The sequence below is a fragment of the Haliaeetus leucocephalus genome, unplaced genomic scaffold (genome assembly GCF_000737465.1).
Source record: "Haliaeetus leucocephalus isolate CR32 unplaced genomic scaffold, Haliaeetus_leucocephalus-4.0 Scaffold858, whole genome shotgun sequence".
Classification (NCBI taxonomy): Eukaryota; Metazoa; Chordata; class Aves; order Accipitriformes; family Accipitridae; genus Haliaeetus; species Haliaeetus leucocephalus.
The window spans coordinates 5,092,398-5,107,917 of NW_010973294.1; the positions used below are offsets into that span (position 1 = coordinate 5,092,398).

The 15,520-nt window shown below is 38.1% G+C and overlaps 1 protein-coding gene across 3 annotated transcripts in view; it reads left to right on the forward strand.

Annotated features, from left to right (window-relative positions):
* Window positions 1–11,893, forward strand: part of ATP6V1H (ATPase, H+ transporting, lysosomal 50/57kDa, V1 subunit H) — a 48,435-nt gene extending 36,542 nt beyond the window's left edge. For 2 of the 3 annotated variants that reach the window (XM_010582955.1, XM_010582957.1), the window contains one exon: window positions 11,248–11,893. In XM_010582955.1, coding sequence (XP_010581257.1) covers window positions 11,248–11,308 — 61 coding nt within the window. In that variant the 3' untranslated portion in view covers window positions 11,309–11,893. Of the gene's footprint in view, window positions 1–9,575; window positions 9,791–11,247 lie in introns of those variants that run through there. The other variant, XM_010582956.1, reaches the window with a different exon arrangement.
* The last annotated feature ends 3,627 nt before the right edge of the window (window positions 11,894–15,520 follow it).

Consider the following 15,520-nt stretch of genomic DNA (forward strand, 5'->3'; position numbering starts at 1 on the left):
CTTCTGTAAAACAAAGCTAGTTTTCCCCCTTTTCTTCTGAAGAATGTGGGTTTTAACTCTCGTCCATGTTGTTATATTAATTTTATCCTGCTTCCTCCCTATCTCATACTGTGGGAACCTTCTATAGCAGAGAAACACACATTTAAAAACCTACTATGACAAATCCAGAGTTAATATTTTCCACCTGTAAGGAGGACTTCGGTAAATAACATTGAATTTCTGAGTGTGTGGAGATGGAGACCAAATGTGTGGTCATGTGCAACCTAATTTTGGGTCATTATTGTATATTACACTCCACCGTGCTTCTCAGCTTGGTGATAGCCTTCTTTTCTCACTATGCTATTCTGATATATTTGAAGCATTCTGAGTATTATAAACTGGCTATAGCTAAATAGAGATTACCATGTGGAAGGCTTAGTTACTCAATTTACCTTCTGCAGAGGGGCCAGCTCTTATTTCATGTGTGTTCTGATGTCTTGAAAATCTGGTAATAAAAATATAAAACTCTGGTCTTTCTCCAGCACAAACCTCACTGCTGGTAAAAGCTTTCCTGGATGCCTAATCTGGCTTTTTCTCATTTTCAACCTAAGGATACTAATTTCAAAAACATCACCTCTGGTGTTCCAGGTTTGTTTTATTTTTTAATGTTATGAACATTTCTGTGCCTGTTTTTCACAGTTTGTGAACCTTTAGACTTGAGACTGAGATTGCAATTACATCTAGTTTAAGATCTTCAGAGGTGTGAATGAAGAGGATCTGTTTAAGTTAGTGCCATTTTCAGATTCATATTGTCATCTCTTGGAACAAGCCTCTGGGACACATTGTCCTTGGCTCGTATTTGCCAAAGCAGTGTTCCCCCTGGAGTGGACATCAGATAGCTTAAGCTAAGGAGATGACACATCATGTGTGTGTGGGAAGCTAGATCTGTCTTTGTATAGATCTGGCTTTTGATGTGTGTCAGGAGCTCTTCTGTTTCATAGCTTGTGTGGGGAGAAGAGAGCAGAGTCCCCTGACTGCTGCACAGTGCAGTTCAAGTGCTTATTTAGCTTTGCTTTGTTATAAGACGGATTTCTCAGCAACTTCAAGGTTTTGCTTACCTTGATCTTCAGAGTTAGGGAAGAAATAAGCATTTTTTCCCCTTGCTTTCATGTGTTTTGGAATTCCAGTTATTTCACTCAAAGCAATTGGGTTTTTCCTTGAATTCAATTGGCATGGAACAACTCTGCATTACTATCTTTGACACATCAAGACAGAAGTAGTCAGGCTCTTCCTAGATCTGGAGGCTAACTGAGAGAAGGATTAGAAAATAAAGGCTTGCTCTGCCAGGCTGAGGCTTGGTGCAAGTGCTGTGCCCGGAGCAGCAGAGTACGGAAAACTTCTGGTACCTGAATCGAGGGAGTGTCATGGGGCAGCTGAAGTGGCATTCTGCAACTGTAACATTAGACTGCTAATAACTCGACTTGGAGACAATTAACTCCTAAGTAATTTGAATAGTTCATTACAGGCTGCTCAACTGGCTTTTCCTTAGGGGTTTTCTTAAGTCATGGATAAATGGGGGGAAATCAGACTGTCAGGCATTCTGTTAAATGGTGAAGCTAGGTTGGCAAAAGCAGTAACTGCTGTCAGCTTTTCAGATGAGGTAAGTTCAGGTGAAATATTCCAGTTACATTTGCATGTTAAGTTATGCACTTGATGAAGCAGAGAGCAAAGGTACCTTTTTAGCATCACTTAGTGTCTTTAAATGGTGATTAATCCTGTGTTTTAATCTCATGTGAACTAACTGTGTTAGTTGTGGCACCCCATGCTGATTGTAAAAACCTATTATTGGCAGATGGGGGAGTTTGGCATGGCAATGATGATGCAGATTTTTTGTGTGTCCTGTTCAATTTGTGCTTTAACTATGTACAAGAGACATCATCTCCTTATTCCTTGGCTTTGCTGGTGTTCAGAGGCAATACCCAACTTGGCGATTTTAGTATTAGAAACTGATTTTGGGAACCTAGTGCTGGTTGGAGCAAAGTTTTTAATGATGCAGACTTTAGAAGAATCAAATCATTAAGTTCTAAATGGACAGCACTTACATATATCACTTTAAAGAAACCCAATATACTAATCTGTACAGATGAAGTACGTGCCTTTCATGTGCTTCACAGCACAGCATTTTACTGAACTTCTGGGATGGAATGTTGTGACTCAAAGCACCCACAGTTAGAACCCCAGATTCCTTCTGTGAACAACAGAGAGAAGCAGGCTGTTTTTCAGGGCAGTGCAGAGGAGCTTCAGTGCCTGAAGTTGAGCAGTGGGAGTAATCTTCTGTCTTTAAGATTTGTGAACCTATAGTCTCCTGGCTTCATTCTAAAGGGGTTAATTCCAGCCTTCTATTACTTTACTAAAGTAAGAGATAGATGAAGAGCTAGGTGAATTCTAGATGTTCTGCATTTAATGTGTAATTTATTTATGATCCTACTGGTCATCTAGAGCATAGTGCATTAGTTTCCACCACTTGCTTGTCTTCTAGCCAGGTTAGGCCCAGGAAAGTTTGCTCATGACTCATGTAGATAAGTGCAGCACATTACTTTTTTTCGTGCTCCGTCAGTAGCAGTGCTCTTGGGAGTTGGGGGCCAGAGGTCAGAGATAAAAGAGAATTGTTACAATATCCAGTTTAGCAGACATGTGCAGAGATGGATCATGTGTGCTCTTTGTTCATGCAAACATAAAGTAAAATGCAGTGGCTTAGCTTCTGTAGCTCAAATGTTCTTCAGCATTCATGCAAGTGCTACTGAAACCATAGTGGATCTGATTGCAAGCTTGTTTATTTTTCCTCTGGCTGAATCAGGGTAATGGCAGAACTCATAGCATCTTTTGGCAGTTGCTCCCATTGACTAAACTACTGGAGTGTGTTGCCCCACCTTTCTGCTTATGCTGTAGTAGTGAGCTGCTGTTAGGGAGGGATTGCATCTCTTACCTCTGGGCTCAGGTCTCATGCCTCATCTCCCCAGGGTCCTTTCACCCGGGCAGGCTCTGAGCTATAAACTTCCTTTAAACAGCCAGACTTTTAGAATAAACTGCTAGTCAATGAATTGATACTGACATGGAGAGTATGAGTATGTTGGCGGATGCTAAACGGTGGGAGTTAGGATGCATCGTTGATGCATGTTCAAGTATGGTGTTGGAAGTAAAATTAATAAATGGCATACTCAATGAAGCAACAAATTCGGATAAGCTTTGAATATACAACAGATTCATATATGATTTTCAGAGTGCACATCCCAGACAAAATTACTTGCTTACCATCTTTTAAAATGACTAGTTATGCAGAGAGACATTAAAATCTGAAACTGCCTAGGATTTGCAGTATGCTGTATTTAGAAGTTGTTGTTCTATAGAGTTAGCACTGAATATTCAGCATTTGCCACTATTATTTGGTATAAACTTTGTTCTGTAAAGTCCATGTATCTCCTAAGATACCTTCTGTACCATGCTCGCTTTTGAGGAGAGAGATTGTGTCCCTGATAAAAATTAATTTTTTTTTTGAGAGGACCGTTCCTAGCTAGAATGAGACAAGTTAGGCAAAAATCCAATTAGTTATAGGCACACTTGATATCTAGTATGAGTGCTCCATCTTTTTATTTGAACATAAATATCTATTCTTGTAAAGCTTCATTCCATACAGGTAGGGACTGTGGTTTGTATTGTGCATATGCTTTCCAGGATTTCACACTGTGATCATGTTTTCCCTTATGAGATCTGCACTCTTTGTAAAACACGTGGAGCAAATATTTTGCATATATCCAACATCCTGCTCAGTTTGCATTTTCTTTTTTCAAAGAAATTGTTCATTTTCATGCGCTATGGTGAAAAACATGTCACCAAAGAAGTAACTTTTTGATAGTTTCACTTCTGATTAGTGTTACTTTAAGGATTTGATTTTGTGATAGGAAGATTCAGTTAAACCTGATCAGTGTCAGTCATTTTGAAATATTCTGTGCCAACTTAAAGCTCCTAACCGTTGAAAGCATTTTGCTTATGGTTCATTGTGGCAACAAAATACTCTGATTAAATATAAAACCACTGTCACAAAGTTGCATGGTTTAGTCAAGTTGGTCCTTTTTAATTCACAGAATGGCTCCATGTAAGTGTTAGCTCTTAGCACATCTTATAAGTGAAAAATGGCTTATACCTGAAAATAGAAAGGCATATATTGAATTGAATTTCATAGGTTTTTTTCTTTTAAAATCTAATAAAATGTTTGAGTAATAGCCTTGTAATAGGAGCTCATTGATCTGCTGTTTCTTTATAGCTCGTATGTAAAGTTATGAACTGAAAGTCTAGAATTACTCTTCCAAAAAATGGACAAAACCTTTCTGAAGGGAAGCTGCTGAGTAAAAAGGAGGGTCTTGCAGTGTCTCGGTCTGAAGACACACATTAATTTTGCGTTTCACATTGTAGGGAGGGCTATAAACCATGCTATGAATAATGTTTTCAGTAATCGGGAGATATTAAGAGACAGTCTACAGATCATTATTGCATTCAGCCGAAGACAGGGTCCATTTGAAAAAAAAGAACTTTCATGTAATGTTTATAATCCCTCTGTTCAACCATTCAGGCTGTTTAGTTTTAGTGTGCACATCAGAATGTTGAACATCTCTTTATTGTGAATAACTAAGGTGAAAAAATGTCCTAGGTGCTGTTTGTCTTAACAGTTTGCTTTTGTTCTACTTGTTTGCATTAAATGGAATTTGTTACACGATATATTGAGCACTGCAGAGATTTTTGCAATATCTCCTCTCTCTTAAGATCCAAGGCCACATGTATGTCCTTGACCTATACATAGTGAAAATCACTGTGGTTCCACTGGAAATAAGATAATTTATAAAAACTTCAATTTGATGATGAGGTCCAAACTGGTCAAAGTGGCTTTGATTCTGTTGCGTACATTTGTTTCTTCTTTGTTTTTGTTGCTTGTTTGTGCTGGCTTACTTTCAGCACTACTTATAGTCTGCATTGGTATAATAGACAAATGTTTTATTATTTTTAACACCTTTTTTTTTTTTCTCAAAATATTTTGTATTGCATTAATCCACTGAGCCAAGGAAGAAAATTTTATTCAGCAAACAAGTGACAGAAGAGAACTGCAATTTTCCTGTGTGGTGGCAGTCCAGCCTGGGCAATCTTCCCAACGAAGCTCTTCAGGGAGATGTCTCTTTGTTTTTTAGTTTACTACTTTCATAGATGTACTATCTCTATTTACTTCTGTGAAGAGCAGTGCATGTAATGTATAAAGTATATATTGTATATTTAAAAATATATCTAGTATATATTTTACGTATAAAATAATATATAAAAATATGCAGTGGCGTAATTTCTGATCCAGCAGTATGACATGTTAATATTGTATTTCAGGAACCAAATATTAACATAGCTCCAGGTTTGATTTGAGCCTGGTTTCTTTATTTTCTTTGCTGACTTCCATGGCTGTGGCTCTGTGGCAAGGCAAATGCATCTGTGGTGGCCCCTCTCCAGCTCCACCTGCCTTTCTCCTGGCCACCACTAGTGTTAATGTGACACTGCAATAACCAGGTTCAAGGAACCTTATTAGCAGAAAACAATTCACTTGAGTTAAATCAACAAAAAATACCATCTTACCAGAATGCCTGGATGTGTTCCCTGTGAGCAAGGCAGGTGTACATGGCTGGAATGGGTTCAAGGGTGGCTGTGCCAGCTTTGTCCCCCACTGGATTAGATGGGGACTTGAGAGGTGGTTGCAACCTTGTCCTGGTATTGCCACTTCATGTCTGCTGCTCAGAAGGTTCCAGGGATTGTTGCATCTGTGGAGTTGTTTTTGTAGTGTAACAAGACCAGTGCTTTCAAGGGACAGTTTAGCCTGCTTAGAGCTGGGAATACATTGGCTGTGTAACTTGAATACTTATTTGTGAAGCCACAATAAATTACTAGAACTGGTCTGTCTCAGCAAATCCAGGTTATCAGAACCATAGTGGAAATGCAACATAAAAATGGCAAAACTGTTCTGTCTGTTCAAACTAATCCATCTCCTGCCTGTCCTGTGAACTTGTTTAACTATTTGTCATATTTTTATGATTTGTCTGTAACAGTGTATGTTGGCAATGTCTTTTGAGTGGCTTGAGTCCTGTGGCAGACTTTACTGTAGCTTTATTGCACATCTGTACTCTTTCATAAGGGGAAGAATTTCTTTAGAACTAGCTTTTCAATTTCACTTTCAAAAGCATGGGACTTTAGGTTTATGTTTAGATAGAGAAAAATAAAATAAATATTTTTATATTGTTCTTTGTCAAAGGAAGGCATTCTGCCTCTTAGGAACCTCAGTCTGCTAAAACAAGCTAGACATTACAGATGTTCAAGATCATCAAATATTTTTTGGATAACCTGGTTCTTTAATAAATTGGAAGCAAGACTTTAAATGTCGTTAGAAAAGAGAGAATGTGAAAATTTCACCCTTCCTTTCTTCTGTGCTTTATCTACCTTTCTTCCCTTGCCTGCTAAAAAGAATTTTCAGTTTTCTTTAAAGGACAGGTAAATCTAACTGCACTGGAATTTGGACTATAACACTAAAGGTTGTACTACTTAAATTGCAAGGCTTGTTCCTTTTATGGCCTCTGGAAATCCGTTGTATGTACCTTGAAACTTCCCCATTTATCATAGGTTGATTGTTGTTGACAATGGTCCTTTGCCCAATCTGAGTATCAGTATAAAATTTTCAGGTTAGATTCTTGTGCCATTTTGCAATTATCTCCTTATTCCTTACTCACTGAATTAGGTGGCTTACGGGTTGGATCAGTTCCTTGTGCCTTTTCCTAAATGACCTTTAAGCATTTGTTGCAATTACCATGGCACTTCAGTATATCTCAGGTTGAGGGTGTCAGTGTCTCTCATATGCCAACAAAACCAATTAAATTAAATGGAATGAAGCAACAAATTGGAATAAGGATTTGAGATGCAACAAATTCATGTTGAAGTTGCATAAGTTTCCTTTTCTTTTTGGAAAAAGCACTTTGGGTACTGCAGAAAACGTGTTCAAAGATAGGCCTGAGAAAGGGGAAATTGCTAATGTGGAAGGGATCTATCTCACTTGGTTATTCTAATACAAATGAAGATTAATTTGCAAATGGACATTACTTATGCCTCACTGTCAGACTTTTGAATGACCAAGGAAGTGAGATAATGTGGTGTTTCAAGTTTTGTTGATCTGAGCTTTAGTTGAGAAATGGAGGATTTTGTAGTTACTCTCAAAAGTGATGTACTACACTTGCATGTTTTGATGCTGTTCTGCAGTACAGAGGTAATAATTTTGTGTTCTTGTAAATTTATACTGAATCAATTGTTTCATGTTTGAATGCAGTTAACTGTAAATGCAAGCTTGTCTGAACCAGCTTCATCTGCTTTGTAATAAGGATGGTTTTGAAGGCCTTTCTGTCCCAGTGTGAGGAAAACGGTCAAAGTGGAACTTTTTGTTTCCAAGAACTAAACTTGCAAATGTGAACTTCCAAGGCACTTGGGCCTTTGCTCAATGAACTTTGCATCTTGATGATTAATGCTGGAGACCAAATTGCCTTCTTGTTAAGGAGTAAAGCATTATATGTAAACATACTCAATATTATTGGACTACTGGTACATAGAATTTCATTTCTCTTCATCCTCTTAAACGATTTAAAAGAAAAATGAGACTTATGTAATGGCTGGACAGCGGGTGTATTTGTATTGAGAAAATGTTTATTACTTCTGACTGGCTTTTGAAGTATTGTAGGCAATAACACAATGCCTGCTCAAGGTAAAAGGCAGCTTTCCAGTGGAATGAATTGGTGACTGAATTTGTTGGTGGCCAGGACAGTATTTTGCTCTTTTCCACAATTTTGTACTTGAATTTTGTACATCTTGTAGAAAAGAGATGCTCTTGCATATTGAGTGACACTCTGCAGGTCTGCTTGGCCAGGTTAGAAGGGAGAGATGGTATTACGGGTAAGATTGTGTATTGAAAGACAATGGGTATGTAGGCCCCAAAGCTCACTTATGTCAAATGTTAGCAGGATATGTTTTGTCTTGGTGTATAGTGTGAGCTAATTAGGCACATGTAAATCTCTGCCAGTAGTGGCCACACTCATATGTCATATACTTTTGCTTCTGAGTTTAACCATCTAGAAACTTGATGTGCTTGCAAAAGACTGACCACAATGCTTTTGTTATGGTAAAGGTGCTCTTTTTCTGAAGTTATGAAGGAAGGACTAACAAAATCAGATTAAAATAGGGTGGAGTGGTCCAATTCGTGGGTTCATAGCTTGTAATTTTAAAAATCAAGTCTAATACCTCATTACTTTCCATTGTAGTGTGCATCTCTAATCTGTCAGATGCTGTTTTGAATATTTTGTGAAGTCATTTGTTATCTTGGTGACAAGATCTATCCTTCTTTCACTGTACATGCTGTTATAGTGCAATGTGTTGAATGCTTGCATTCTTAAAGGTAATTTTAATTTTGTGGTGTAAACAGTAATTGAAAAATCCCAGTTTATTTTAAGATTTAACTAAGTAACAGTGCAGGATAAATAAAAAAATCTTAGACACTTAATTTGTAATGGCATGGTGATGGACACCTATGTGAAGATTGAAGCTTACAGTGCTACTTAACCTCCTGTTGTGATGAAATGCCAGTATGTAAAAAACAAACAAACAAACAAAAAAAACCAAAAAACCAAACCAGCTTGAATCTTCTTGTCCTTTTAGTATGTATTTTAACAGACAGAGAACAAGGTCTTACTGAAGCTACTCTCAGTAACTTGAATTTTAGTGGAAGGTGGGAGGGAGAAGTGACCAAAGGCCTGGCAGAATAACTTCATCAGTCTGCTCTCCTAAGGCTGCACATGAAAGCTTCACGTTGAGAAGCTGTTTAAATTCCTCCTATTGGTCTAGTACCAATCCCTGTCATCATCTGGCATAGACCATGCAAGAGCTTGTCCTAGGTTAACCAATGAACTCAATTGGAAACGATAACAAAACAGAAAATTAACTGGTACTTGTAACAGCAGGTGGGACAAGGCTTTTGCCATTTCAGTGGCCCTTGGTGGTGGCTAAAGAAGTGATGTGGTAGGGACAGTATGGGGTTTTCACCTGGGTTTGCAGCATGGCAGTGTAAAGCAGTAACTGCAGGTACTCAATCTGTATGGGGAAAGGGGATAAGAGCTTTTCCTTGTCCCTGGGCTTAAACCTCACAAATGTTGCAAATGAATGACCAAAATAAAAGGTTTTATAGGGAAGGTGCTGTACTATCTACCATATGTCCTTAGAAGTTATATATGTCTGTTAAGGCACTAAGTGCCTACAAAATATGCTACTGCTCTGCCTTCTCAGAGATTTTTGCTGAATACACTGCACTATGGTTGGATTTTAGTAAGCCTTGAGCATGCATCTGAACCAGTGTAAGATATGCAATAGTTGTACTCTTACAGATTGTTAGCTTGATTGATTTTTCCTACTTCTAAGTAATTGCATAGGAATTTCACATTCAAAATGGTTCATGTTTGCTTTAAGAATAAATAACTTTGCAGGGTTGTGATGCTGTGAGCAGAGCCACGTATGCAGCAAGTGTCAGTTGCTTTCAAGGCTGGATGTCAAGACAAGAAATACTAGAATCAGCACATGCATGTAGGCATGAAACAAAGCAAAAAAAACACTCGGGGAGCAGAAGGAGGTTTGGTGAGTTTGGAAGCCCTTCCATAGTTGCTAGATGTATCTTTTTGGATGGCTGTCAAATTTTGTTTATTTTGATGGTACAATTTTGGGTCCTGCAAAACTGCAAGAGCAGCTCATTTCCTCCTTTGCCATCGGGAGTCTCTACTTTGAGGGTGGTAACTTACCTTTTATGATCAAGAGTCATACCTATTGAGTGCAGCCCAAGCATTAAAATACTGTGATCCTACGGTCACACCTGAGAAAGCTGTGAAGGAAGGTGCTAAATCATAACGTACAGCTCAGCATACAAATTATGTGTTATTTTCTTTGCTAGTGGAATTTGAAGTTAACATACTTTATAGGAATTTTGCTTTTCTAGATACTTTAAAACTGAGAAAAGTACTGTTGGGTGGTACAGTTGTGATGCTAAACTTCATTGTGCGATAGGAGTTGTAATGTATAGGGAATAGCTGTTCAACAGGACACTAAACTGAAAACTAGTCTTTGGAATGTGCAATAAGAACTGATCTTTTTTTTTTCTTTTTTTTTTAATAGAGCAAAAGTGCATCCTCTTGAGTTAGGTTGGTTCATTCTGAACATCTTTTCTCTGAACTGCTGCTAATGTTTAACTTGTGTAGGTTGAAATACCTGTGTAGTGAGGAAAAACTGTGGTGCTAAGTGTATGATCAGCAATGGAAAAAGAACACCTATGTTTCACAGATCCTGAAACCTCTCTTTCAGCTGATACAGTGGTACAATTATTGAAGCTCATTTTCTTTAACAAGGAACAACCCAGATGTTACTAAAGATCTCTTTCGGCTTTGTGGTTCTTTGAAGTGTTGAACTGTTTCCACAGGAGACAGTGAAAGATGGGAACATTCAGAAGAATTGTGCAGTATTTTTCCATAGAATTTAGATATTGTTGTTTAAGGCAAATGCTAAGAATGTGGGGGGTGTTTGTTCTAGTGTTGAGGATGCTTATGAAATAAGTGACTTAGTGCACTTCAAAATACAGTGAGGAAAACACTTTCTTTAAAGTGTTGGTATACAGTGGGCCTGGCTTGGATATCTTTTCTTTCTTCCAACTTGAACATACAGTTCTTCAGTCAGTGTCTATTTTGCTAGCCTATGGGTTAAGTTGCCAGTATGTCTGTCGGTATTACTTGTGTTCATGGGTTATGGGAAGACATCCTTTTAAATACCTTGCCATAACTTCTGATAGTATATTCAGCAAGCAAAATCTGTGGGCATTGTGGGTGTTCTTTAACAGTTCCCAGGACTTCTAAATATTATCACTGGGCTTTTTCTTTTTCCAGACAACTTTGTCGATGTTTGGTTTGTACCTTATTTTCAGAGGGATAGATGACGGATACCTACAGCTTAGTTACTCTCCTAGTAGCTCCTGTTGACTGGTAACAGTAGGCATTATTTGAATGAATAATTCTAAACTTAAGGCTTTTTCCTCTTTCTCTACTTCATACTCCCCATCACTATCCTACTCCCCACTCTCCAGAATGTTTCTCAATCTAATTTTTTTTTGTATTTCAGGGAATACCTTGGAAAGCAGTTGCAGTCAGAACAACCTCAAACGGCCACCGCACGGAGCTAAACATTTCTGTCAGTTTATGCTTATAATTACAGTATGTTTGTCTTTAAATTAATGTCAAGGGAACACTGAAATCACATGTTCTTTGCCTGCTACTAGTGCATAAACTTTCCAGCTTTCTTCCAGTGTTGTTGGCGTAGTAAAAATTTGTTTGTTCAACTAGTTCTGATGATTATGCCTATTAGCTTCCTGTTATATTCTGAATGTATATGAGGAAATGTGGCTAATATATTGCATTTGTTTTATGTATTTATTCTCATAATAAAGAATGTTATTAAAGGACATTCATTCCATGTTATAATTAGCCTAGGAAAATTGTTAACTTCTTTTAGTGGGTTATGAGTGTTGTCACTTCCCAAGAAAAGCAAGTAGTCCCTATATGTCTCCAGACAAATTAATAAAGCTTTGACTTGATGTTCTGTAGGAAATGCAATAGCTTGAGAAATGTTGATTATCAGTACTAAAATATATACCAAGTCTCAAAATAGTGTTAAAATTCTATATAAAGCAAATGCATGGTGGGTTTTTTTTGGGGGGGGGGGAGTACTTCTGTCGTTAGAGACTACACTAAAAAATCTGGACATGAGAAGAGGAAAAGAAAACAAACACTCCTCTTAATGGAAATTGATGCACTTAAGATTATTAGTCAAGCTGTATAACATCAGTGTTAAGGCTGTAGATCAGAGAACAAGTTGGGTTTTTTTAATAACATGTGCAGTAACTGATGAACTTGGAATTTCATGGAGTGTTTTTGTTATTGAAAACACTTGTAAATGTTAGAGTTCTGGTGTCATTCTAAAATCTATTGTATTTCCTTTATACTAGCAAAATAATTTGGCTATCAATCTTTTCTGTGTTTTGGAGCTCCTGATAGTAAAAAAGATGTAACCATCAATAAATCAAAGATGATGTTGGATTGGCATGTGAAAACAGTCTTGTTGTATAGATAGGAGCTTGGCTCCAGGCACGTGCAACATTAAGCAGTTAATATTCTTGTGATTCATTTTTAGAACTGAAAAAAAAGATGAGAGAACATGACTTAATCTCATTGGTAGTCTTGTGCGGTGCAAGTCTCTGAGGAAGCTTAGGGTACTTTGTCATCAAGTAAAAAACCAAATTGGGAAAATTTTTCTTACGCAGTCTGGATTTTCATCATTTGTAACTAAAATTTGACCACTGTTGCAAGGGAGAGAGAAGACTTTTAGGGGATGACAGTTTGTGGTAATTTCTTGGCCTGCTTAATTAAAATTGGATTGTGTAGATCAATGACTACTGCTTACTTCTGCATAGAGGAGGCATAGGCTTTGACATTGAAGTTAGTATCATGAGGACAGATGCTGAAGCCTGAAAAGAATTAAAACTGATCTTAGTTGGAGTGGGCGTTATCTGAATGGATCCTATCTCAGTGTTGCATGTTGCCACAGTGATGAGGGATACTGGTGGTGTGGAAAGCTGTTGGGAGAACAAGGGTGCACCTACACTGCCATGTTTATCTTGGGTTAGTTGAATGCTCTTGAAATAAATCTCTGAGCCTTCCCTACTTTTCACACTTCAATTTGCATCACATGATGGTGTCAGTGCATGAATGGGGTTCTTCTCTGATAAAGCTAAACTGCAGGACATGCATCCTGTGTGTCTTGGCTACTTCGCAAGTGTTCAGTACACTGGACCAGGTCAGATTCTGTTTGAGGTATGGCCTTTGAAGTGCATGCAGAGTGAAAACTGGATTCTTAGCGCCAAATGTCTTGCTCTGCAACTCAGATTCTTGTGTCACACAAGGCTGGAAGGCATTGGATCCATGGTCCCAAGAGAGAAAATGGCAGAGGTGTCCTGGAGCTTTTAACCTTGGAAATCAGGAAACTCAACCAAAAGCTTTTGTTGAATTTCAACTAATTCATAAAACTTTCTACTGCATCTGGTTTTTGTCTGACAAGTTATGATTAGCTTTAGCTTTTGCTACTGAGCGCTGTTTTTACTATTCACCTGTTTGCGTTAGCTCACTTAACTTGCTCAGCCTCAATCTCCCAAAATTTGGCATGGGGCAAATAGGCATATGCTGTGGTGGCAGATTGAATGCTTCCAGGACCCGTGATGACACTGTGGGTAGGGCTCGGTGTTAGGAAGAGAAACATGTGCCAGCAGCTTCTTTCTTCTCTCTGGTGACATAAAGATTTAGAGATGACTGGAGATTAGCTGCCATGGACCAGATGACTAACTCGCTTCTAAAGCGAGGAGATACAGTTACCTCCCTCCAAATTAGGGTAATCAATGTTCTCTTTATGAAATTTTTCTCCATTTTCCTAATTTTTGTTTTGACTCTTATATTGCATTCAAGAATAAATGGAGTTTAATTTTCTTATAATGAAAGTAACTGAGTCTTTGAAATCTGTATAAGCTGACTTGAGAGTTTTGCATTTGAGGTTTCTTTTGCTTTTCATGATACAGCTGCTTAAATTATTTTCTTTAAACTTTGGTCCTGGTCTGAAATCTAAATGAAATATAAACTTGAGTAAGTTTGCAAGATGCAGCAACTGTGAAAAGAATTTAAACCTCTCACAATTCAATGCAGGAGAGATGGAGGGGAAACATGATGAAGAACAGTACTGACATCTGGAACTAAGGCAGGAAAATGCTTTAATCGTATGCTTAGTGAACGTTTTATTATCCCCACAAGCCATTTGAGATCTTAAGGCCTGCAGCCAGATGAAGAGGCAGCCAGATCTTGGTCTTGGCCAGTGTGCGCTACTCTGCTAGAAACAAAACAGGGCTGAGCAGGAGATGGGCTGCCTGGGCCCCGGACATACCACGCTGCCTCAAACCTCTCTTCAGTAGCTCATTAGAACTGCAAAAATGTCTTTGTGCACCTGCATGAACAAGTAAAGATTGTCAACAATTTCTAATGCTCGGATCTGCTGGGTCAATTTTTTTTTTTTTTCTTCTTTCATGACTATGACTTGCTAGTTTTAGGCCAGTAAGTGGCAAGGGGTCAGATGGAATCCTGCTGACTCATCTCTATCCAAAAGCTTTTGCTTTTCTCCTTGGCAGCTTCGGCAGAGTAGTTGCGAGTTGTCTTTTTAGAACCACATGCTGTGTCAGAGTTGAGAACAGAGCTAGTGCTCTCACGATGATCACGTATGTTATTAACCTAACTATATCTACTTCCTCTTAGACTCCAAAATGATTATTCAAAAAATCTGAACTGCTGTTGAAATTTTCAAAGGCCTAAGGGTATAATCATTCAAATACCACAGAAAGCAGCAACCTTGCTTGCAAGTGTTAGGTGCAGCATTTAGAGCATTGCCTGGGAACTCTTCTTACCTCGGGGTATGCATATTTCATTGGTACAGCTGGTTCTGAGATGCGTCAGACTGCTGAACACAAATGATGTGCTAAAAACTGTCAATAACCTTTGTTTAAGAATATTTTTCATGACCTGCCCCTTGGCCTTACTGCTGCTTGTAAGCTAAGTTACTGTACAGTAAGGAGCCTAACAAAAACCAGAAATGGAATAATGGCTGATAGTTATGCAGTGTCTTGCTTCTGTTACTTGGTTGTATCCAAGAACGTTTCTGTGCTATGGGAATGTAGTTTTTCTCAGGGGAAACTTAAAAAGGAAAAAAAAAAAAAATCCCTCTTCATATGAAAGTGGGCAGTGGGACAGTATTTTTTTTTTCTTTAACCTGATAATCTCGGATTTTCCCAGAAGTGCACAATTTGTCCCTCTGTGTGAAAACTAAATCTGCAGAAGGGAACAATTAAGTTTTTTATGCGTCATCTTTGGTGCTGTTATGTGCATATTCATGATATAATTTTTTTCAAGGCTCTTCAGTTAGTTTGCCTTGTCTGGATTTTCTGTAGAGACAAAACTGTCAAGCTGAAAATTTAAATAACTCTTTCAGTGTTGTCATAAACTATTTTAAAAAGGCACACATCCAGCTCTGACAAAAAATGGGTAAAGAAATTGGGTAGCTGATTGTGGTGATGACAGTTAAAACCTATTGATTTGGAAATCACAGAACTGCTACAGTATCAGATTATTTTGTAGAAAGAAAACATGATAAATTGCAGACATAAAGGTCATCATTCTCTAGATAACTTCCATGAAAAGGAAGTGTGCAAAACAAGCTTATTCTGTCAGGTTCAGGTGGCTAAAATACAGCTTCAGCCTATGAGTCTGCCAGTGTGGGGATCACAGCTAATAGTTTGGTTGTGGAT